Below are 25,441 nucleotides of genomic sequence, written 5' to 3' on the forward strand. Positions count from 1 at the left end.
GCACTTTGTGTGTCTTGGCTATTTAAATGCAAGCTCGTTGGGGCAGGGACTCTCTCGCTCTGTGTCTTTGTAGCACCCAGCACAACGGGGCCCTGATCTCGGTTGCAACGCAAACAATAACAACAACTCGTAGGCTGGGGACCCCTGCGCACCAACTGTTGAAACACAGAGAGCAACCACCCCTGCCCAGAGCTGATCGCCACACCTCTGCAGCCGGCCGGGATCAGCAGAGACCCCCACTAGCCAGCCGACTTTTTTTTCGAACCCGTTCGATTTATTGAAAAATTAAAAGCACAAGCTCTGTATATATAAATACACTGACACGGCTGGCGATGTACAAGGCATCCATTACTGTACACGCTGGGACACGGGGCGTGGAGCCTTGATGGGGGCCAGTGTCACGTGCCTGCCACCCAGCTCCCGAGAGAACACATTAAACCAGTGATCACCAAAGAAATCCCTCCTCCGTTCCCCACCCCCCACTTCACTGATGCTATGAGCAGCCCTGGAGTTCCCCGCACATCATGTGTGACATTAACGTTACTGCACGGCAGGGCACCCTGCACCTATGGCCGCACTCCTTGACCCCACCCGATGTCCCAGGCCTGGAGGGATTCTCTGTGCGGAGGAAGGGGGAATAACAGAGGGAAGAGAGACGCCGGGGGGGGAAAGGGCAGGGTGGGGGTGAGCTCTCAAGGATGCGGCTGGCTCCTCTCATCGAGGAGGAGGTGCAGGGAAAGACCATCTGGAATATGGCTTAAACTGGGAAATGAATCTGAACCACTGAAGAGAGACAGAGGCAGGGCAGTGCCCAGAGTAAATGCCCAGGCAGGAGATGCAGGGATCAGCTGGAGGCAGTGTTCTCCTCTCTCCCACACCCTCCGTTGCTTCCTCTCCCTTCCCTACCTTTGCCCCCACCCTACCCACGCTCTCCCGCAGTCCTTCTCAGCGCTGGGGCCTGTCACCGGCACCGCTGCTGTCAGCCCCAGAAGCAAGGCACCGCAAAGCGCCTGCCTGGGGCTGGCCGCCCATGTTCTGTGCCTGGAACGTGTGTGTGTGTGAACGGGCATATGCAGGACAGGGGACAGCACCAGCTCTGCCGTGGAGGGTGGCTTCTGTGCTGGGGCACGTGGGTGCACGTGTTAACCCGTGTGCCGATCCGCCTGAAGCCCCGTCCAATCCAGCTCCCTCCCTCTTCTGTCCGTTTGGCTTGGGGGCGGCCAAGCCCCCTAAAGTGTGACGTTGAACTCAGTGACTAGGAAATCGATGTGGTCCTTCTCTTTTGTTTTAAAGGCCTCAGCGATGACACGTGCGGCTTCCCGGTGCTCCTTTCCCCGCAGCGTTGTGCCGTTCACCTCCAGGATCACGTGTCCCACCTTCAGCTTCCCGCAGCTGTGGGCAGATCCTCCTCGCTGTGGCAGGGCAGGAACAGACGAGAGGGAAACGCTCACATATATAGCAGCCTTTATCCCCAGATGCTTCAGGGGTCGCTTAGGCCCAGATCCTGAATGCTATTTAAGTGCCTAACTCCCACTGATTTCAATTCAGGCACCTAAATACCTTTGAGGAGCTAGGTCTTAGCCCACTCTGAAATGCAGCCACCTCTGGGGCACAACGGCTGCTTAACAGCTCCATGCAACATTACATAACAGTTTAGGACAACGAGTGAAGAATACTGTATCCAATCAAAAACCAGGGACCTTTAAAGAGGCAGAATGTAATTCCCTGGGTTGTGCTCTGGCCAGTGGAGCTGGGTTAGCCTTAGGTTTACAGAAAGTGCCCAGGATGTTGGGACATCAGAGTAGGACACAGGAGACCCAGGGTCAAATCCCAGCTCTAGCCGGCGGCAAATCCCTTCACCTCTCTGTCATCTCCCTCCCTGCGTCTATTCGTTCTGTAAGCTCTTTGAGCAGGACCTGTCTCTCGCTGTGTGTTTGTACAACGCCTGGTGCCATGGGGCTCTGATCTCAGGTGGCCTCTTTTGGCGTTGCTGTAATACAAATGAATGACAATACTAGAGCTGGGGCGTTAGCATTGCGCGGTCTTTGGTTTGCCAGCTCCCCGGTCGCTGCGTTTGCGTTCGTATTTGTTGCGTGCAATACTGTTATTCAGCCGGACTCCCTGGTTAGTCTGGACAGGGAGTTCTCTGCCCGTGGCGGTCACCTGAACCGTTTGCTTTGCCTTTTGCACATTGCGGTGCCTGGTTGCTCGTCTAGTGTGAGCGCTGCTCCCTCAGCGAACCATCTTTACTGGAGATGCGTGAACAGCGGGTACCCAAGACCCAGCCACGAAGGGCATAGCTTTGCTGGCATTGCTGGAGAGCTGGCACTCAAATGAGTATTATGGCCACCCCAGCAGCTGAGCTGATTGTTTGAGGCGGTTTGCAACTCTGCTGCTTCACTTTTTGAGCCCAAGGGGCAGGGCTAAAGAGTTACAATGAGAGACTCATAGAAGATCAGGGTTGGAGGAGACCTCAGGAGATCATCTAGTCCAGGGGTCTCAAACTCAAATGACCACGAGGGCCACATGAGGACTAATACATTGGCCCGAGGGCCGCACCACTGACCACCACTCCCCCCCGCACCTGCTGCCCGGCCTCGCCCCCACCCCAACTCCACCCCTTCTGTAAGGCCCCACCCATGCCCCACCTCTTCCCACCCCTTCCCTGCCCCCATTCCAACCCCTTCCCTGTGGTTCTCAACCTTCCCAGACTACTGTACCCCTTTCAGGTGTCTGATTTGTCTTGCCTCCCCAGAAGTTTCATCTCACTTAAAAACCACTTGCTTACAAAATCAGACATAAACATACAAAAGTGTCATAACACACCATTACTGACAAATTGCGGACTTTCTCATTTTTACCATATAATTATAAAATAAATCAACTGGAATATAAGTATTGTACTTACATTTCAGTGTATAGTATACAGAGCAGTACAAACAACTCATCATCGGTATGAAATTTTAGTTTGTGCTCACTTTGCTAGTGCTTTTCATGTAGCCTGTTGAAAAACTAGGCAAATATCTAGAGGAGTTGATGTACCCCCTGGAAGACCTCTGACGCGTACCCCTAGTTGAGAACCACTGCTCATGGACACTTAGTCCAAGACAGGCTGAGGTGTGAGTCTAGCCCACACTAACTTGCTGTACACTAAGTGTCCACGTGGACCTGCTCCTGCACACTAACAGTTCCTTAGTGCGCTTTGATCTATCTCACTTGGAAACTGGAGTAGGTCAAAGTGCACCAGGGAACAGTTAGTGCGCAGCCAGGTCCAGATGGACACTTAGTGCTCGGCATGCTAGTGCGGGGTAGCTTCACACCCCAGTGTGCCATGGACTAAATGTCTGTGTAGACAAGCCCCAAGTTACAATCTCATCCCCTAGGGGAAACACAAGATGAGCCTCCTCTCCTGGACCTAGCTGACTTTTATACTCTCCCCTCCCTGAGAACATGCTCGCCCTCTGCTGGACACGGGAAGACCTGAATGGTGGCAACACCCTGATATGAGAGGGACGATGTAATCAACAGCCAGCATTCTGTTTCCATCTCCCAGTGAGGGGAACGATAAACCCAGCAGGTGTGGAAGACAGGAGGGAGGCTGGATTCTGGGCATGTCCCTGTTAGAAGAACCCAGGTGTGAAAATCTCAAAAGACCTTTCAGAGCTCGGAGCCACGGAGGAGCATCTGCACCGAGCTACTCCCGTTCCCAGCCCGCCGTACCTGTATGGTGACTATCCGGGGCAGAGGCTGCCGGGTGTTGGCGCCGCCCTCGATGGCGATCCCCAGGGTCGGCGCGCTCTTCGCCACTCGAATCAGACACGATGTGGGCTCCAGAAGGCCAGGCTGCGGAGGGAGAAACAGCAACGCGATTGAGGAGGGCTGGGTGGGGAGCCTTCTCTCCAGGCCATCCTGCCCCGCACCCAGACAGACCGGAACTCCTGGTTCTGGGGACCCAATGCCAAGCAGGTTAACCCTTTCCAGCCTGCCTTGCTGTGCTTGTATGGGGCCCTTTTCCGTGGCTGAGGAACGTGGAGCCTGCCACCTCTCTGGCCACGGCCCTGTAGCCTCTTCAATGACCTGGTGGGAAGAGCAGCGGAACGAGCTGATTGCCTGATGCGAATGAGACTCTGGGTGGCCGAGATCCGCCATCCTCGGCTTTGCAGCTGAAGTGGGACATCACAGCATCCTGGGGGTAGCCGCAGCAGGATGGTCTCCAAAAGGCCATTGGCCCTGAGGCACACCGGGTAGGGCAGCTGGGCGGCCAACACCTTAGTACTACAAACTCCAGCCCATCCCAGCCTGCCATTGTGTGCGGGGGCCCGTCTACACTGCACACTCCCTACAATGGTGTGGAGAGTACGGACACTGCACGCCCCCAGCACGGGGCTAAATAGCAGGCTTGATGACGGGGTGTGGTTAACGCGAATAGAGTCCAGACACGCCACAATCCCCAGCCTATATACCCTGCATGGCCCTCTACACGCTCAAGCAGTGCCTCCTCACTGCTCTTGTTAGCAATCATAGAATCGCAGGACTGGGAGGGACCTTGAGAGGTCATCTAGTCCAGTCCCCTGCACTCAGGGCAGGACTAAGTATTATCTAGACCATCCCTGCAGGTGTTTGTCCAAACTGCTCTTAAAAATCCCCAGTGATGGAGATTCCACAACCTCCCTAGGCAATTTATTCCAGTGCTTAACCACCCGGACAGAAAGTTTTTCCTAATGTCCAACCTAAACCTCCCTTGCCGCAATTTAAGTCCATTGCTTCTTGTCCAATCCTCAGAGGTTAAGAAGAACAATTTTTCTCAATCCTCCTTGTAACAACCTTTTATGTTCTTGAAAACTGTTATCATGTCCCCTCTCAGTCTTCTCTTTTCCAGACTAAACAAACCCAATTTTTTCAATCTTCCCTCACAGGTCATGTTTCTAGACCTTTAATCATTTTTGTTTCTCTTCTCTGGACTTTCTCTAATTTGTCCTCATCTTTCCTGAAATGTGGCACCCAGAACTGGACACAATACTGCAGCTGAGGCCTAATCAGTGTGGAGTAGAGCAGAAGAATTACTTCTTGTGTCTTGTTTATAATAATACAATCATAGAAGGGTTGGAAGAGACCTCAGGAGGTCATTTAGTCCAACCCCCTGCTCAAATCAGGACCAACCCCAACTAAATCATCCTAGCCAGGGATTTGTCAAGCCGGGCCTTAAAAACCTCTCTGGATGGAGATTCCACCACCTCCGTAGGGAACCCATTCCAGTGCTTCACCCGCCTCCTAGTGAAATAGCGTTTCCTAATAACCAACCTAGACCTCCCCCACTGCAACTTGAGACCATTGCTCCTTGTTCTGTCATCTGCCACCACTGAGAACAGCCGAGCTCCATCCTCTTTGGAACCCCCCTTCACGTAGTTGAAGGCTGCTCTCAAATCCCCCTTCACTCTTCTCTTCTGCAGACTAAATAAGCCCAGTTCCCTCAGCCTCTCTGCGTAAGTCATGTGCCCCAGTCCCCTGATCATTTTCATTGCCCTCCTCTGGACTCTCTTCAATTTGTCCACATCCCTTCTGTCTTAGGGGGATCAAAACTGGACACAATACTACACGTGTGGCCTCGCCAGTGCCGAATAGAGGGGAATAATCATTTCCCTCGATCTGCTGGGAATGCTCCTATTAATACAGCCCAATATGCCGTTAGCCTTCTTCACAACAAGGGCACACTGCTGACTCATATCCAGCTCCTTTTCTGCAGAACTGCCGCATAGCCAGTTGGTCCCCAGTCTGTAGCGGTGCAGGACTCTACGCTTGTCCTTGTTGAACCTCATCAGATTTCTTTTGGCCCAGTCCTCCAATTTGTCTAGGTCACTCTGGACCCTATCCCTAACCTCCAGCGTATCTACCTCTCCCTCCAGGTTAGTGTCATCTGTGAACTTGCTGAGAGTGCAATCCACACCATCCTCCAGATAATGGATAAAGATGTTGAACAAAACCGGCCCCAGGACTGACCCCTGGGGCACTCCGCTTGATACCGGCTGCCAACTAGACACTCAGCCGTTGATCACTACCCGTTGAGCCCGACAATCTAGCCAGCTTTCTATCCACAATGGAGCATCCTGCTGCCTCAACCTGTCCCTGTTACATGTAGCCACACACCACAGTGTGGATGCAGCCTGCTTTTCACTGTGGCATGTAGTTACACATACCCTAAAGCCACTGCCAGCTGTGTGCAGGGTAGACATAGCCTCTGAGTGAAGGACCAGTCGTGCTCTCTCGTGGCTGGGTCAGCTAATGCTAGCAGCTCCATCATCTCCAGGGGCAAAGGGCTGCATGCTTAGGGGCATGTCTCCACTGCAAACAGGGGTGCGACAGCCGCATGTGTAGACATACCCAAGCTAGCTTTGATCTAGCTAGTGCAAGACCCAGGAGCAGCGAAGAGGCACCAGCACAGACTTTACAAGCCCCCCTGGGACCCTGGGGATGCTCTGCTTGGACAGCTAGCTCGAGTTGCCGTGGCTTTGTTATCTGACCTCGCTAGTTCAAAGCGAGCTCAGGCCTGTCTGCGTGTGTGGCCGTCGCACCTCTGACTGCCGTGTTGACACAGAGCACGAAGGGCCCCGGGTTCTAGGCCTGCCTCCCCAAGCGGGTATGAGACGTGCGGTACTTGTGTCTGCGGGACATGGGGCCTTTATACGCAGCCTGTCTCTTTGCCCAGCAAGGACTACAGGTGAGTCCCACCGCCTACGCTAGCTCTGCTGGGTGCCTCACCGGTTTGGAGGCTGCCTCTGCTGGCCCATCGCTTCTCGGTGCCTCCTTGGGACCTCGGCTTTTCCCAGGGATCTGCTGCTGGGTCTTGTCCCTGCCGCTCAGCTCCACTTCGCCGATGTCCACCCCGCTGTCCTCGCTGAGGGTCTGCCCGCTGTCCGACAGCTGGGAGAGCGTGGAGGCTGGGGGAAGAGCAGGACCAGGGCTGTCAGCAGGAGGGAAAGAGCAGCACAGAGGCGGCGTGGTGGGAGACTTCACTCGAACACCACAAACTTGGGCTGGTCCACACTGGGAACTTGCACTGGCATAGCTGTGTCGCTCAAGGGTGTGAAAAATTCACCCCCCTGAGAGACGTAGTTAAGCCAACCTAACCCCCAGTGTACGCAGCGCTAGGTCAATGAAAGAATTCTTCCATTGTCTTAGCTGCTTCCTCTCCGGGAGGTGGATTTCCTAACCCCTCCTGTCAGCCCAAGTAGTGTCTACACTGAATAACTGCAGTGGTTGAAGTGTAGACATACCCTCAGTTTCCCATTGGGAACCCCCTGCACCCAGCGCTGCCTGGCAAGCAAGACTCCCATATGTCAGTAAAGCCACATCACCCCCCAGTCTGCAACGGTACCTGGAGTGGGGAATTCCCTGATCAAGGGCGCCTGGGATTCACGCAGCACCAAGGACCTCACCTTTCTCTGTGCATCACGCAGCTGGGGGAGACTCGCCTGGAGTGTTTGCAGTGGGCTGGAATGGGCCCCGCTGAACCCCAAAATGCAGCCAGGGGCAGCTGCTTCCAGGTCCGGTTTAGAGATGGGCCCTGAGCTGCCACGTTCATTCCAGATTCAGATCCGGACATGAAGGCTCAGACACTACATCATTGGGAGTTAGGTGCCTAAACATCTTTACAGGTCTGGGCCTAACTTCCCCAATGTTCAGATGTGGGGGGTGGGGGGCGTGGTTTGGGCTAAGTGTAGACGCAGGCCCAAATCATGAGGGCTCAGATTTTCCAATGAACCAGAGGCCCAGAAATGGGGCCAGATCATCAGAACCGTGCACATTAAGAGCTTAGCTTTTTAGAAAATTTGGCCCTAAATTCAGATCTAGGACCAGATCTGAATACAGATCAAGTGGAGGGGATGGCTCTAGGGTTCCTTTCTAGGCCCATCTCTCATTTTGACACAAACTTGAAAGCCAGCACACATTCAGCCAAAGGGTCTTCTCCGTCTCTGGAAGGAAAATACGTCCAGATTCAAGCAAACCGGAGCTAATTGATGAGGTTTGTAATAAATCCACATTCAGTTTGCAATTTCATAGGTTTTCAGGGATGTTTCCAGTGAGATTTGACACAGTCAGAATTTCCTTTGGGGCTTGTTTGAAAATAAATCACCAAGCAAAACGTCAGGGGTTCTGCACTCAGTGGACTGAAAGCAGGAACCTAAGCCCCAGAGAAATGGAGCCCCCTAGTTTTGCAGAGCTGTGCGTCTATGCCTAACACACATCAAGAAACACAGTGAGCCGCCGAACAGCTTGCATTGCGCTTCAGGCAAGCTGATTTAAGACATTCATTTGCATATATTTGCATGAGATTTATTAACCAGTAATAAATTATAAAAAAATACACCTCAAATTGGGTGTAAATTGCCCGTTTTATAGACCCACCATTAACTAGGGAAACCGCATTTCCCATGCGCTGCAAAGGCTGAGCAATGGGCTCAATCTCTGCTGCTGCTCTGGGCAGCCTTTGATGTCCCCTTGACATTGCTTTGGGGCATCTTGTCCGTCCCACCCCCCACTGAATGCAGATATTTTCACCTGAAGTCCTTGCTGCATTCTGTTCAGCAAACAAATGGTGAATCAGAGAACTCAGCAACGGAAAAGACCTATTAGGACATCTAGGTGAAATTCCCCCCTACGCAGAGGGCTGACAAAAGACTTACATGCCACTTAAACCCTCAGAAGAGGTCCCAAGTGGGACTAAAGTGGCATAGAGGCTACATGGTAGCCCGCTGCACAGAGGAGAATTTCACCCATAGGCCGTTCCTCCAGACCGTGCAGGATTGTCTCCCTGCGGCACCTGCAAGCCGCAGAGCCTCTCTGACACTGAACCTTCAATCCCATCTGCAGAGGCTAAGCACTCAGACCCAATCAAAGTGCCAGCATGCCTGTCCACAGTTCTGGATGGACATCAGCCATGGTCTACTCCACACCCCCCTGCAGAGCGTGGCTAGTTCTGCCCCAGAGACATTGCGAAGTGGAGGGGTTCTACCAGATCTTCAGGACATTTGTTGGAGGGAAATGACCCTGAGGAATGGGGTGCTTCTTGAAATGATTAAGTATTAAGATACTGAGGTAAATGACTATGAGCTTCATTGCTCAGCTCTATCCTGCTTGGGTACCTCCATGGGACTAACTCAGCTCCCAAAGCCGTATCAGGCATTGGGCCAATGTAGAACCTGAGATGAGCTGGGGCTGTTCCAGGACATTACGGACACGAGGGACGGGAAGGTTAGGTGGGAGAGGTTTGTGACATGCAGAATACAGCGCTGAGTCAGGCTACCCTTGACCGTGGTTGGGAGGCAATCTAGGGGAGTGCCGGGAACCGGGAGAGAGGCTGGGTGCGCGCGCCGGTTTGTGCAAGAGATTGGGCTAATGTCTATCAGCAGAAGGCTTTTGGAGGAGCCTCCATCCACAGGCTCAGCAACAGGGAATCAAAGCCAGTGTCCCGGCTGAACGTATGTAACAAGAGCTCAAACTGGACTTGAAATGGGTCTCGGTAATGAAAATTCAGTTTCTTATCAACCAAGCGTGCGAGGAGAGCTAACAAAGCAGCGTGGATAAAGCACTGGACTAGGACTCAGGAGAACTGGCTTCTGGCCCTGGATCTGCCACTGCCCAGCTGAGTAACCGCGGGCAAGTCATTCCACCCACTTTCCTTTTTCACCCTGTGTCTGTCTTGTGTATTTAGTGTGTTAGCTCTTCAGGACGTAGCCGGTCTCCTATTATATCTCTGTACAGCACCTAGCGCAATGGAACCCTGACCTCGGCTGGAGCCTCTGCTGCTCCTGGAAGGATAATAATCAGTAATAATAAATCTGAACAAACATTCTTAATGGGATTGCAGGTGGGGACTCAAACCATGACTGGGAGGAAGAAGAGGGGGGATGACGGGCTGTATCCAGAGCTGCATCGGGCCCTACAAACCCATTAGCTATGCCATGGTGGTGGCCAGGCAGAGCACCCTATACAGAACAGAACGGAATAGAAAATCACGTCATCCATCACCCACCAGCAGTGACATCTGCAGTGTGTAAATGGTACCACGAGAGGGAAGCAAAGCCACCTGCATGGAGTGTTTCCAGAGTCTGGTGCCCAGGAAAAGATGGAAAATTGCCCTTTGGGGTTCCCAGGGGCTCGGGCCAGAGTCCATTCCAGGTGGGCACAGAAAGCCAGTTTGGGTGTTTCCCCCAACTGTATTTTGAGTGAATCACCAGGAGGTCTCTGCCTGTCACACAGTAGGACAAACTTTGGGGCTGATTTTCATTTACATTAAGGCCTTAAGGCCCCTTTACAGGGCTCCGAGGTAAAGCGAGTCATTGACAGTGTAAACAGGCCCTTGTGACAATGAGAATCGGGTCAAACAAGTGCCAGAGAAATCCAGTCGTGGAGACTTGGTCACGCTGGAACTGAATTCTGGCCTGGGGACACCTCAGCCAGCCAGAAAGCACTGAGCAGAGGGCTGATGAGGTGGAATATCAGTTGACTCGAGTACACCCCAACATCGATCCACTGTGACAGTGACTCTAGTGGGGTCAAATGGCAGCTCACTCCTTTGGGATCTCATGTTTCCTTTTGGGTAACTTTCCCTTGATGTCCTCTTTGCACTTCCCTTACCCCCCCGCCTCCCCAAACACACGTTTAAAAGACCAACGCCTGGTTGAATCGGGCCTCTAAATTCAGCTTTTTGCCAAACAAGCTTTTCTCAACCCAGAGACTAATGGAAAAAGTCCCGGGGTTATTTCTCTTTTCTTTTAGAATTCTACCAGAAACAGATTTTATTAACAAACGCAGAAAGACTTGCCCAGGAGACCAGATGCAATCAGATGCCTAGTGGAGCTTGGTCTTTAACTAAAGGTCAGGTAAAGTTGCACTGGAAAGCTAGGGGGAGGCTTACAAAAGTTCACTGAGCACAAGGTGGTAGGAGGCAGGGTACCGTAAGGAGTGCCAAACCCCGCACCCCGCGCTGACAGCATTGCCAATGCCAAGCATTCAAATATCATGAAATCAGCTTAAAACTCATGAGATTAAAACAATAATTTGGGCCTCTTCTGAGTTGCCCTCTCGATTTTTGATCCTAACACTTAATAATAATTATAATGATACAACACCTGGTTATATAAGAGCTAGGGATTGTGTTATATTAATTATTATTCTGAAAGGCGATGTCAAACTTTTATTCGCAATTAGGAGACCTAGACACTGATTTTTTTTAACATGTAATCTGAATATTCTCACATGACTCCAGCATCTGGGGCTTCAAGAACAGCAAAATATTGCAATAAAATCAGGAGAGTTGGCAATGTTGCTTCTACCACCGCACGCACATATCGGGCGTTGCCCCAATTTACCTCCTTCCTGCGGTTTCAGTAAAGGGCTTGCTTACATGAGGAAGTTATTCCAGAATAAGGTAGGACATGAATTTAAAGTGCAGTAGCTATTCTGGAGTAGCTCCCCCTTGGACATTCTTATTCCGGAAGAGCTATTCCTATCAGTTTTCTCGTGCAGACAAACCCTTTGTAACAAAGGCCCAGATGGTAGTGAGGAACGTAAATACCTTTGAGTATCTCGAGCAGGGCTGTATTTACAGATATAAGACTCAGTCCTGAAACTCCCCCATCAATAGGCTGTTCTCAAGGGTTTCTCCCTGCCCTTCCCTCTAGCTCTCTCTCATCTCAGAAAGACTCTCTGCCTTTTCTAGCCCAAATTTGGGGCTAGTGGGGCGTCTCTGATCTAGCTGCCTGGGTGAGGCAGCAGAATAGCCCTGTTTTTTCCCATCACTGCAAGTCCTTAGAGAGGGTTTCACTGTCAATTCCTCCCCCCTGTGGTGTTTGCAATGCTAACATCCAGTTCTTGTGCTAGATCAGGAAATGGAAATGGACTAGAAGTGGCTGTAAAGAAGAGTGAAACCGACTAGTCTCATTGTCCAAACAGAGCAATGCAAAAGAGGAACAGAGAGAACAGAGCATGAACAAGCCCCTTCAGTGTTACTTGCCTGAGTGGCAATTTGTACAGTGGTTCTTTAACCTGGCCATGCCCCCCAGGGTCAGTCCAGCAGGCAGAGCCACCCACCTCGGGCTTGGGGCAAGGATCTCACTTCATTCACGTCCGGCTCGCTGTTGGGCCGATGCACCTCCACCATGACGAAGTGCTGGTTGATCGCTGACTGCAGGCTGCCTTTGTCTGGCTCCGGGTGCGATGGGGGAGGTGGAGGGGAACGAGGAGCAGGCGTTGGGAGGCTACTGACTGGGGTGCTCTCAGGAGATGGGCTCTTCAGCCTGGTTGGAGACTGAACTCGGGGGAAGGGGCCTATCGGGTGCTGGTTGACCAAGGACAAGTGGGCACCCATGTGCCTCCCGGAGCTGAGAGTGGCAGGGGAAACGGCGGCATAGACGGGACTCGAGGCAGAATCCTCAGTGGACACAGAGGCCGAGGTGGAAGTCATGCTGGCTGTGTCCTTGTCGGGGTGGCTGGGAGGTGGGGTGGGGCTGGGAGGGGCCACGAAGAAGAGGCCTGACTGGGAGGATTCAGAGGAAGGGCGCTTGGGTGTGACTTTCGCGGCATTTCGGAGCTGGGCAGTGGAGGAGTCCAGCTCTTGAGCCGGAGGAGGAGGTGGGGGCTTAAAGCTGGGTGGTTCCTCAGGGAAAGACGAAACATCGTCCTGTGAAAAACCAGAACAAGAAGCCATTAGATGCCGCTATGTGGGACGAGGGGCCCTTTCCCCGCCTGGACACCTGAGAACTGGCCCATCACCCCCGGAGCCTGGTGTCCTGTCACCTCCAGTGACGTGTGTCAGACGTTTCACCTGGATTGGAGGTGACAGACTGGAAGTTTCTTCCTGACCTCAGGAGCAATCTGAATATCCCCTGGAGTGTGAAGATTGATAGAGGAATAGTCCTGTTTTTAGCTCCAGTAACTGCAGATGCTGTTCTTATTCACAGACCCCAAGTCCTTTTTTCTAACTATGCTGCATTATTTGTTTCAATCGTGCCCTGCTGCAGTGAGTTCCACAGGTTAGTGATGGGGGAAAGTATTTGAGAAGATGGTCTTCAGTTAGCATCTGTTTCCTTTTGAGGAAGCACTGGCTAGAGAAGGTGAGATCTCTTACCAGGGAGATGTCTGGCAGGGCATTAATACTGCTTTGGAATCCCTCTCCGCCTCCCTCCAGGTCTGCGGTGTTCTAGGCACACAAAGGAAGGGGAAAAACAGCCAGTCACTGCACTGTACAGCAACACAAAGCAAAGCAGAGGCCCTAGCACGAGACGCTGCCCAGGGGTTTCGGGTGAATCTTAGAAAACCTCACATGGACAGAAAGGTTTGCAGCAAATGGAGCTTTTTGGTTGCAATGAGAAAGGTTTGTATTCATGGCAAGGTCGCCCCTGCAGCATGGGAGATCCAGGCACCACAGCTATGGCAAAGCAACCCGGATGGGAAACTGCTTCTGCCCCACGTGCAGACTAGGAGGGCAAGGCCTTCAGCTCAAGCAGTAGCTTTGTGGGTTCAAGCGTTGGACTGTTGTTACATTTGTTAGTTTTAATAATGCAAGGGACCCCTGCGGCCTGCTGCCGCCGTCTGCATGGCCCCAATCCTCCTGTTAATTGCAGTGGGGAATTTTAGGGGAGCAAGGGATGTAACCGTCCAGCCCACGGTTTTTATCTTGGCAGCATCCCCTTTAAACACAGCCCTTTGCTGAAGCCAAAGGGCTGGCTTCTCCTCTCGCCCACCCTGCTGGGAATCAGGAGCACCACTGCTGTGAGCAAGGGGACGCTCCGGTCCGGTGCAGCGTCTGCAAGAGGTGAGAGAGGACTGATCGCTGGTCCATGGGCGCACGCACCCTTGATTTCAATGGAGGAGGCACTCGTGTTAGTTAAGAGCAGAATTTGGCCTATGATCTACGTAGCGTCGAGTGCTCAGAGCCACCGGGGTGGGAGAAGTGTCCTTCCAAGTGAGTGGATCTCTCTGGGATCTGCCTTTGCTTTGCTCAGGCCTGGGCCGTCTTCAGAGGTGCCGCTCCAAGGATTGGTGAGGATGGAGCCTTCCAAGGACCAGGTGATGATCGTGGTGCATAGCTGCGCTAGACTGGGGATGGGGCGCAGGGAGTCCCTTTCCTGCTCTAGGCTACCTGGGGAGGACAAGCATGGCCAGCAACGAGGGTGAGGCATGGCCGAGCCCACACAGAGAAGGTGCACTGGCTATGACCTTGCTGGTCACGGTGTGAGATCACCGCTGGGCATTTGAGTCTCGCTCTCCAGGTCAGAGGGTCTGGTTACTCTTTGGACTATGGGCTTGTCGGTATTGGGGTGGGAGCCACCCCCACGGTAGCGGCAGCCCTGTGTGGGTGCCTTGCCCCAGTGACTTGCCCTGGTGAGTAAAGCAAACCCAGCTCCAGGAGAGCTTAGCACTGGCGAGATGCGTGGTCACAGCCTCAGACCGGACTGGCCCTGAATCTGTCGTGACTGCCTTCAGGACCCAGAGGGTGAGGTGGTGTGTGTGGGTCTCCCTCTCTGCATCTGGGCCTCTCTCTCACTTTCCGCCAGGAATTGCAGCATTGCTGCAAAGAGATCACCCTCCAGCTTGGCTACGCTTCCCTTTCCACATTCCCTTCCATTTCATATCCTTCTCCCCATGCTTTCCCCCTAGCAAAATGCTTCTTTGGGAGCCCGCATGCCCCGGCAGCCCAGTGCCGTTGGCTTGCTCCCCTTGCTCGGCTGAGCCACTCTCGTGGTTTGACCCAATCATGTTTTCACTTCCTGGGGGGATCTTCCACTCTTTGCGGGCTATGAAAGGGTTAAATCAAGATGCTCCCCCCCCATCCCGCGCACACACCACCCTGACACGAAATCAGACCAGACAGTCTCCGATGCAAATGCCTGGCAGATGTTGGGTGCGTTGGGGTTTTTTTTTCTTTCTTCATTATAATTATAGCCAAAATTAATGATCAGATGTCAAAATACAGCCTGGAATATGTCAATGCCGTCAGCAGAGCTCGAGAAATCAGCAAAAGAATTCAATGAGTTCGTTAGTCTCTCGGCACGGTGGGGCTGTCAATCAGGGGTGGGGGAGAGATGGGTAACGTCAGCCGGAGGAGAGAGGTTCGGAGCAGTGAGCGCCTGGCTAATGAACCCCGGGGAATTCAGGGAGATGTCATTTCCGTGCACAGAGGGGTTGTGCAGATTGGCGCGGCTGACGCAGCACTCTGCATCCCCGTGGGGCTGGCACAGTCCCGGTTGGCCCAGCAGAGGGGAGGGCAGGGGCCCTGGGCTCCAATCTGACTCCACCACATGGCGGGAGTTTGCCTCAGATGGGCTATGACCCCTGTCCCAAGGCCAGAGCCATCACTTTTCTGCCACCATGGCCCCTGCTGATTAGAGCAACTCCCTGTTCGAAGTGTGACTCCTGGCACTAAGCACCCGCTAGGATTTCAAAGCACCTGGCACAGCAGGGGTAAGGGGCACAACTTACCCCTTTCAGCCTCTGAAAGGCTGAGAGTGAGACTCCTGCTGTCTAGTCCTGCAGGCTCTGAGTGTGAATCCAGGCACGAGTGCCCTGGACTGTGTGAGTTCTACTGCGCTCCACGCTTGGGAGTGTGAATTGTAACATGCTGGGTGGGGCCCCTGGCGCTGATAGGCTGGGAGCACGAATGTGGACACCAGGGCGTCATTCTCACTGCATGTGGGGGCAGGGAAGGAGAGAGAAGGCAAGCCGCTGTGTCCCCCTGCCCATAGTAGCGTGCTCGGGGCCTGTTGCAGAGCATGGCTTGATTTTGTCTGTGTGGAGGGGACAGAATTGGGTTAAAAGGCCAACGATCATATTCACTCTGGTTTTAGGCCAGTGTAAACCCTGGCAGAGGGCCCAGTTGGATGGTGGCAAGTCCTCCACAGCATCACAGTGGAGTGGCATACTGGGACTATACCCCCACTGGTACTAGGGGACAGAAGGGGGCCAGCACAGGCTCCAAATGCTGGCAGGTAAGCCCAGAATCAACCTGCTTGTGTAACACTGACAGACCCCACTCGTTGGCGAGTGGGATCGAACCTGGGACCTCTAGAGCTAAATGCATGAGCCTGTACTTCATGAGCTAAAAGCCACACGGCCCTTCGCTAAGGCTGTAGAGCAGACTCATTAATCTCTCTCTAAGTGGTCTCGATGCCACTGGCTGGGACAGAACATCACACCCAGGAGGTGGGCGGGTGACACTTGCAGAGTAAAAAAGAAAAGGAGGACTTGTGGCACCTTAGAGACTAACCAATTTATTAGAGCATAAGCTTTCGTGAGCTACAGCTCACTTCTTCAGATGCATATCGTGGAAACTGCAGCAGGCTTTATATATACACAGAGAATATGAAACAATACCTATTCCCACCCCACTGTCCTGCTGGTAATAGCTTATCTAAAGTGATTTCCAGCACAAATCCAGGTTTTCTCACCCTCCACCCCCCCACACAAATTCACTCTCCTGCTGGTGATAGCCCATCCAAAGTGATAACTCTTTACACAATGTGCATGACAATTAAGCTGGGCTATTTGCAGAGTAGAGGCTGCTTGCAGGGTTTAAGTTGGCTTCCTCCCGCAGGAAACCCGAGGGAGGGCAGTGGTGGAGAGAGCTCCCTGGGGTGAAACTCCTGGGTTCCAATAGCACCCAGCACTGTAGTATCCAAGCCCTGCAGCCTTGCTCTCCTGGAGGTGGAAGTGACACACAGGAGAGCACATGGCTCTGCAGTGTGGTTATAACACCTCTTGATCCCACGAGGCCAGGCAAGAGCAAATCACGTTCTCCAACACACTGTCATCTGGAGGGAACCTGGACAACTGGATCCTCTCCTTCCCACCCTGGAGAACCGCTGTACACTAGCGCTCAGATCCACACTCACAGGCCATGAGTGCAATGGGATCTATCTACCGGGGGAGGACGCAGGGGGCACTGGTGCTAGGATCCATGTAGGACAATGGGATCTCTATAACGAGGGAGCAGGTGGGCACTGGTGTAGGACAATGGGATCTCTATAACGAGGGAGCGGAATTTGCACCAGGATTCACACTCATGCTCAGTGACACTTTGCCAACCAGGTAAAGCGTGTAGCCCACAGCGGGGCTAATTAACAAGCAAATCAAATGTCATTTGTATTCCCATGGGAACCAGTTTATTCTCATGGTGGGGGCATTTAGAAAGAATAATATACAGCTCCTGCTGGATTAGCAAAATGCCACTTAACCCACTTCTGTTTAGACTGATCTCGCCTGCCTTCCGCAATTAAGTCAACAATCAGGCAGTTTACATCTGCAGAAACACTGATACACAGCATATTTCCTTTCCCTCGCATTAATGAGGCTGTTGGTTCCTTTGTGCTGGAATGGGCAGGGTCCAGTCTGTGTTTAACCGCATGTTGTCTAGTGTCAGATAAACAACTGGTTTGTTTGAATCTGTGGTATATGTGCATTTCCCCGTCTGCTGGAAAGCACTCAGCCCAAGGCCTTCCACCCGTTAGATGACTCACATCCAAACCAGGCCCCGCAGGCACCCTAGGCACGGAAAACATTTGAAGAAATTGCTTCTCCTCTTTGCAGCTTTAGGACAGGGACTAGGGGGCGGGGGAGAACGAGGATGTGAATGGACACGGCTTGAGAGCAATGGTAGCATGGGAGCCTGTCCCACAGCCTGGCACTCCGGCAGGAGTAGAAAGCTGAAAGCCTTTGTTTCAGGGCAATGAGTTCTCATTCCCAGCGAGCCCAGTATTGGGCCAAGGGTTATTTGGCAAGGATGGGTTTCAGTGGGGTTAGGTTTTGGGGACAGATAGCCACATTAATGGATAGGGGATGATTCATCCTTAGTCCCAGCCTGGCTAGGCATGTGGCAGGAATTTCAGGAAGGTCTGATTGCATGCAGGGTTAAGGTGGGCCAGTGGATGTCAATGGAGGCGGGGTGGGGTGGGGTGGGGGGAGACAGTGATTTCAAGAAGAGACAATTTTAGGGAGCGTGAACTTCAGTCACCCCCGACCCATGTGATCAAACAGAGGAGGGGGACACAGTTACTGGGCCAAATTCAGAATTGGGCTAAGCACCTGCAGTGAGCTGCACCCTCTTACCCCAGCTCCATACCCCCTCGCAGGAGAGAGCCGCCTAAATATCACCGTCTCCTCCATGATATGATCTCCAGCTGCTGCCCCTAAGCCTATAATCCCACCATGGCTTGTCAATAACCACACAGGAAGTGGTGGCATTTCCAGTCCCCTCCCCATGTCGCTGTGGGGGGAGGCAGCTGGGTCTGTAACCCTTCCCTGGCCAGACTTTCAATTGCCTGCCTGATGTGCCAGAGACAAGAGCTTTCAGGCTGCCACGTGAGCCAGGACGTTAACAATTCACCAGCCACGTGCAGCCCGGAGAGCTTCCAAAATGCACATGCTAGACCAGGGGTGGACAAACGTTTTGGCCCGAGGGCCACATCTGGGTATGGAAATTGTATGGGGGGCCATGAAGGCTCACGAAATTGGAGGTGGGGTGCAGGAGGGCTTGAGGGCTCCAGTTAGGGGTGCGGGCTCTGGGGTGTGGCTGGGGATGAGGAGTTGGGGGTGCAGGAGCGTGCTCCGGGCTGGAACCAAGGGGTTCAGAGGGCAGGAGGGCAATCAGGGCTGGGGCAGGGGCATGGGAGGGGGTCAGGGATGCAGGTTCCAGGCGGCACTTACCTCAAGCAGCTCCAAGAAACAGCGGCATGTCCCCCCTCCGGCTCCCCTGCGGAGGCACAGCCAGGCAGCTCTGTGCGCTGCCCTGTGAGCAGGCACCGCCCCTGCAGCTCCCATTGGCTGCAGTTCCCAGCCAATGGGAGCTGCGGGGGCGGCACTTGGGGTGGGGGCAGCGTGCGGAGCCCCTTGGCTGCCCCTACATGTAGGAGCTGGAAGAGGGACATGCCACTGCTTCCAGGAGCCATGCGGAGCGGGGCAAACCCCAGACCCCACTTCCAGATGGGAGCTCAAGGGCTGGATTAAAATGTCTGGAGGGCCAGATGTGGCCCCTGGGCCATAGTTTGCCCACCTCTGTGCTAGACCCCCAGCACCTTTGAAGCCTGAAGCCCTGTAGGATGAAGTCCACTGAGTTCCTGTTCAAAAGATCTTCCCTTGGCAGGATGGGTGAAATATTAAGGCTCCGGAGCCTTATAAATAGGGAAGCTTAGGAGACAGGAATCGAGACCCACCTTTAACATCATTGGCCTAAAAAAGTTTCCAGGGAAGGCGGAGTGAAGAGAGAAAGTATTTACAGAGACAGTAAAGTCTACTCCTCCACACCAGGCCTGTGTGGCTACAGATCCCGCTCTTACACCATGGCCATCACCAGGGTATCTAAAGCCTTTCCCAAAGACCTGGTCCAATGTGCAGTCTCAGTATCAGCACTACACAGGTAGGGGCGTTTGCACTCTGGTTTGATGGATGCGCATTGCAAAGCTCTCCTGTATGCCGCAGGGCTGCTGGCAGGGTGGCTGCTGCTTTCTCTGCCTGATCCCGGTGCAGTTCTACTCCAGCCAGGCGATCGGCCTCGGAGCTAATGGGCTCGGTGAGGAGAGTGGGAGGAAGGGGGTGTTTCTATTGCACAATTTGGCTAGCCTGGTTCTCAGGGGACATAAACAAAAAACCTGCCCACACTGATCAGGGAACCCCTGGAGAGACCCTGCCAATAACAACCAGGCCTAGGACCAGGTACAGCTCGCTCAGTTTGGATTATCAGTAGGACCTGGGCTTTCTGGCGACTGTGCCCTTTACAATTCCTCTCCCCCTGCAGGGTGAACAGCACCGAGTTCCTTCCCTTCCTGCAGGACAGGAGGATTTCTCAAGGGTCACACTGCAGCAAATCTTTACGCTGACCCATGAGTAGGGCCCTACCAAATTAATGGTCCATTTTGGTCAATTTCACGGCCATAGGATTTAAAAAATTGTAAATTTCATGATTTCAGCTATTTAAATCTGAAATTTCACAGTGTTGTAACCATAGGGGTCCTGACCCAAAAGAGGCCTGGGGGGGGAGTTGCTAGGTTACTGTAGGGGGGGTTGTGGTATTGCCATCCTTACTTCTGCGCTGCTCCTGACTTCAGAGCTGGGCAGCTGGCTAACAGCTGCCGCTCTCTGGCCACCCCGTGCTGACGGCACCACAGAAGTAAGGGTGGCAATACCACCCCCCCCACAATCACCTTGCGCCCCCCCCCCACACTTGTCTCCTCTGTGGAATCTGTATAGGACAGGGTAAAATGACACAAAAGACCAGATTTGGTAGGGTCCTACCCATGAGGATACACCCCACTGGTTTACTCTGGAGGAGACTACAGGACTCCTGTGGTTTTACATCCATTCCACCCCATCTCTGTTTCGACCAGGCTGTTCCTGTATTGGATCTCAGCTGGAGATAGTTCTGAAATGTTCTGCCATAGTAATGGGCATTTCAGGGAAAGGGCTGGCGGGCTGTCTGTCTCCAGACATGCCAGGCACCGTGTGCCAGGGGAACATGCTCACTGAGTCAAGGCAGCCTGCCAGTCCTCTCTTTGCTGCTAGGGAGTTCTCAGCAGCCCCCGGGCTGCTCTATGCCTAGGCCCTGCCAACAATGCTGCTGACCCTGGCTGTTTTCGGCCCGTCTGCGTGGAGATATAAATATGGTTCCATGTTTTGCTGAGCTGTCCTAAAAGAGGACTGGATTTCCCTTACGCCTAATATTTCTGGGCAAAGTAGAAATTGCTCCTGGCTGTAAAAGGCAATGGCTTTTAAGCAAAAACGTGCCTGTAGGAGCTCACTCTATTTTAAGATCAGGTTTTATTGGCTGTCACTTTAAAAGGCCACTGAGGCCCCATGCCACAGCTTTGAAAAACAAGTGTTTAGAAATAGCTCCGCACCTATCAACCGTCTATTTCTCCTCCCTCTAATGTACGTTATTCATGGATCCTAAGGGCAGAAGGGGCCTTTGTGATCATCCAGTCTGACCCCTGCAGAGTACAGGCCAGAGAATTTCACCCACTGATTTCTGTACTGAGTCCAACCTGTAGCGGAGCTCGGGTGTAATCTTTTAGAAATATACCCCGTCTTGCTGTAAAAACTCCAAGTGATGGAGAATCTACCACATTCCTTGGCCATCGGTTTCAATGGTTAATTAAACTCACTGTTAAAAATTAGCATCTCCTTTTTCCCAGTTATTGCTAACGACAGGAGCCAGGCAGAGAAAGGTCATTCTGTTTCGAGGAGGGTTTTGGTATTTTGAAATCTGGTTTTATTCAGAGTTGGAATAAAATTGAAAATTCGCCATAAAAGGGAACAAAGTCCCGGCGCTGGGGCAGTCTGTCTGGTGGGCTGCCACTGAGTCCCCCACCCTGGACGGCCCAGGGATACCAGGCTCTCAGTTCCCTGGCAGCCCACAGGTGGTCTGCCGGGGAGGTGGGTAGGCAAGATGGCAGGAAACCGGTGGAAACCTGGTTTCTGTTGGAAGTTCGTCAAATCAAACTGTGTCCACAGAACATTTAAATTTTGACAAAACAAAGTTTGTCAAAGTTTTTCCAACAGCAGTACTAACAACATGGGCATGGACACAGGGTAATAATAAAATAACTACTTATATGGAGATGTATTTTATATTCTCAAGTCCCACTGCGCTTTACTAACATATATTGCTATACAACTGGGATCACTTTGCCCTCGGCTGAAAGGTGACCATTTCTGGTGTGTAGCTTGACAGTGGTTTAACACCTCTGAGCTACACTACACATTAATGTCATTTTAGCACAGGAGATAACAGATATCCCACCTGGGGGGCTGCTTGGCATGGTTCAACTGTTTCCTTCTAACCCATGGAAATTAGCTTCCTTTCTCATTTTGTCTGTATGAAATTTTAGTTTGTGCTGACTTTGCTAGTGCTTTTTATGTAGCATGTTGTAAAACTAGGCAAATATCTAGATGAGATGACATACCCCCGGAAGATCTTTGCGTACCCCCAGGGGTATGTGTACCCCTGGTTGAGAATCACTGCTCTGGATCATGCTGCTTTCCCCAAATACGCTGGTGGGGTGAAGGGGTGGAAGACCTTTCACGAAACACCTTAAAACATCGGACTCTATTCTTTCAGCCACAGCAAGCAGTATTGTGATTTCCTGCCAAAATTCCTTGTGCTTCTACTGAGATGCTATCTAAACCCACTGCAGATTCATGTGAATTATTACTTGTAAGAAATGTCTGGGAGCTTCAGATTCCATGGTGATGTTAGCAGAGACCCACCTCCAGCACCATTACATTGTTAAGTGAATTTATTGGTCCTCTTGCTTCATTAATTGAGTTTATTATACTGAGAAGTGGGGAATCTGAGAGCACTTCTAGAACTTCAGTCTCAGAACTAAGTTTTCAGGATGAACAGAAAGGTCACTGCTGAATGGTAAATTTGGAGGAGATGAACTGAGATAATTTAAAGGCCCCGTCTAATCTCCCCTCTATGTGGATTTAAGATACAACAGCCACAACCCATCATTTCTTCAGGAGACGGGAAACAGGCAGGCAAAGTGACTGGGAAAACAGGTATTTCGTTTCACCATCTGGGATCATTCTAACACCTTTTCCAGTTGTTCTCAAGCGCCTTCCATTTGAGGGTCTCAAAGCACTTCCCAGATATTAATTAATTAAGTCTATCAAGTCACTGGTCCCTCCCCAGGGTGGCAGGGCAATATACTAGTCTAACTTTACAGTTGGGAAACTGAGGCACAGGAAGATAAGTGACTTTGTGATCATTCCCTGGGGTTGGTGGCTGAGCTAGATGCAGGGTCCAGAAGTCTTGACACCCAGCTCCTTGCTCTAATCACTAGATAACCCCGCCTCACTTTTATTTAGACCTCTGTCCCTTTAAAACCAGGCATGGCTGATCCATTTTGGCTAAAATAAGAACCAAAACTGAAACTTTGTTCTGAACCCAACCCCAAGCTAGGCCTTTTCAGCTACTGGTGAGCATGGTCACTTAAGGATGAATGGACAAGGAGATCATCTCCCTCCCCATCTCCTGCAATGAGTTGTTCCACCCAGAATGGAGTTCATGCTTATTCGCAGGGGTCAGGATGTGGGAGGACACTGCTGCCCTCTACGCGGTGTCTGTTCTGGAGCTACAGGGCCCAATCCATCCTGGTGTCGAGCGCCTCCCAGGAGCTGCTCAGCCCCTCGCAGGATTGGGCTCTGTACAGAGAACTCTGCTGTCTGTCAATCTGGCACTACATTTGCTACGAAATAATGACTACATAAAATCAATGTAGATTTCAATTTTGTAAACATAATAATTACACAGCCGGGAAAAACCCAAACCCCTCTCCAAATCCCTCAGGACCAGCTCATTTTTAAGCAAATTCTACAATACCTGAGCTCCTGTGATCAAGAGACTGCAGCTGATTATCACATTGTACAATTAACCCCTGCTTTGCAGAACTGAGCAGAGAGCCAAAGACACATTAAACTAGGAGGTGATAACCAGGTCTGGCTGGGTCATAGGAGGAGAAGAAGGACCTTGGAGTACTGGTTGATCATAGGATGACTATGAGCTGCCAATGTGATATGGCTGTGAAAAAAGCTAATGCGGTCTTGGGATGCATCAGGAGAGGTATTTCCAGTAGGGATAAGGAGGTTTTAGTACCGTTATACAAGGCACTGGTGAGACCTCACCTGGAATACTGTGTGCAGTTCTTGTCTCCCACGTTTAAGAAGGATGAATTCAAACTGGAACAGGTACAGAGAAGGGCTACGAGGATGATTCGAGGAATGGAAAACTTGTCTTATGAAAGGAGACTCAAGGAGCTTGGCTTGTTTAGCCTAATTAAAAGAAGGTTGAGGGGCGATATGATTGCTCTCTATAAATATATCAGAGGGATAAATACCGGAGCGGGAGAGGAATTATTTAAGCTCAGTACCAATGTGGACACAAGAACAAATGGATATAAACTGGCCATCAGGAAGTTTAGATTTGAAATTAGATGAAGGTTTCTAACCATCAGAGGAGTGAAGTTTTGGAATAGCCTTCCAAGGGAAGCAGTGGGGCCAAAAGATCTGTCTGGCTTTAAGATTAAACTCAGTAAGTTTATGGAGGAGATGGTATGATGGGATAACATGGTTTTGGTAATTAAATATTCATGGTAAATAGGCCCAATGGCCTGTGATGGGATGTTAGATGGGGTGGGATCTGAGTTCCCAGGAAAGAATTTTCTGTAGTATCTGGCTGGTGAATCTTGCCCATATGCTCACGGTTTAGCTGATCGCCATATTTGGGGTCGGGAAGGAATTTTCCTCCAGGGCAGATTGGAAGAGGCCCTGGAGGTTTTTCGCCGTCCTCTGTAGCATGGGGCATGGGTCACTTGCTGGAGGATTCTCTGCTCCTTGAAGTCTCTAAACCATGATTTGAGGACTTCAATAGCTCAGACATAAGTGAGAGGTTTTTCGCAGGAGTGGGTGGGTGAAATTCTGTGGCCTGCATTGTGCAGGAGGTCAGACTAGATGATCATAATGGTCCCTTCTGACCTTAGTATCTATGAATCTATAATCAGCATTACAGAGAGGTTTAATTAGGACTTGGCTTGCCTGGGGGTGAACTTCATGCACCCCATAATGATATCACACCTCACAAGTTTAGAAGGGGCTAGTGATCCTCGAATTGACCAGCTCATTCAGAAGTTTGGGATGTTAGATGAGGTGGGATCTGAGTTACTACAGAGAATTCTTTCCTGGGTATCTGGTTGGTGAATCTTGCCCATATGCTCAGGGTTTAGCTGATTGCCATATTTGGGGTCGGGAAGGAATTTTTCTCCAGGGCAGATTGGAAGAGGCCCTGGGGATTTTTCACCTTCCTCTGTATCATGGGGCACGGGCCACTTGCTGGAGGATTCTCTGCTCCTTGAAGTCTTTAAACCATGATTTGAGGACTTCAACAGCTCAGACATAGGTGAGAGGTTTATCGCAGGAGTGGGTGGGTGAGATTCTGTGGCCTGCATTGTGCAGGAGGTCAGACTAGATTATCATAATGGTCCCTTCTGACCTTAATATCTATGAATCTATGAATCATTAGCCTGCAGATTGGAGAGCTGAGGGGACTCTTAGGGTACGTCTACACTGCAACCTCACTCCCACCCCTCCCCCACAGAAGTGAGTTTCAGAGGCCAGGCCAACTCACTCCGGCTCCTGGGCTTGTGCTATGGGGCTAAAAATAGCCATGTAGCTGTTCTCACTCAGGCTCTGAAACCTGGCAAGTGGGGTGGGTCTCAGAGTCCCAGCTCCAGCCTGAGTGGGAAAGTCGACATGGCTAGTTTTAGCCCCCTAGCATGAGCCCCGCAAGCCTGCATCTGTTGACAGGGCTCTGAGACTTGCTGCCACAGGGCTTTTGGGCACTGGAGAGGTAGCCTTTGGGGTAGATCCACGCCTAGCGTAACTCCATTGACTTCAG

The 25,441-nt window shown here is 51.8% G+C and overlaps 1 protein-coding gene across 6 annotated transcripts in view; it reads right to left on the reverse strand.

Annotated features, from left to right (window-relative positions):
• Window positions 1-269: 269 nt before the first annotated feature.
• The window catches only part of WHRN (whirlin), a 113,394-nt gene continuing 88,222 nt past the window's right edge, over window positions 270-25,441 (reverse strand). For 5 of the 6 annotated variants that reach the window (XM_078849034.1, XM_073314074.2, XM_078849032.1 and 2 more), the window contains 5 exons: window positions 13,127-13,198; window positions 12,091-12,679; window positions 6,757-6,935; window positions 3,721-3,843; window positions 270-1,412 (listed from right to left, as the gene is read on the reverse strand). In XM_078849034.1, the coding sequence (XP_078705160.1) occupies window positions 1,230-1,412; window positions 3,721-3,843; window positions 6,757-6,935; window positions 12,091-12,679; window positions 13,127-13,198 (1,146 nt within the window). In that variant the 3' untranslated portion in view covers window positions 270-1,229. The remainder of the gene's footprint in view (window positions 1,413-3,720; window positions 3,844-6,756; window positions 6,936-12,090; window positions 12,680-13,126; window positions 13,199-25,441) is intronic. The other variant, XM_078849033.1, reaches the window with a different exon arrangement.

Source organism: Lepidochelys kempii, chromosome 16 (genome assembly GCF_965140285.1).
Source record: "Lepidochelys kempii isolate rLepKem1 chromosome 16, rLepKem1.hap1, whole genome shotgun sequence".
Lineage (NCBI taxonomy): Eukaryota > Metazoa > Chordata > Testudines > Cheloniidae > Lepidochelys > Lepidochelys kempii.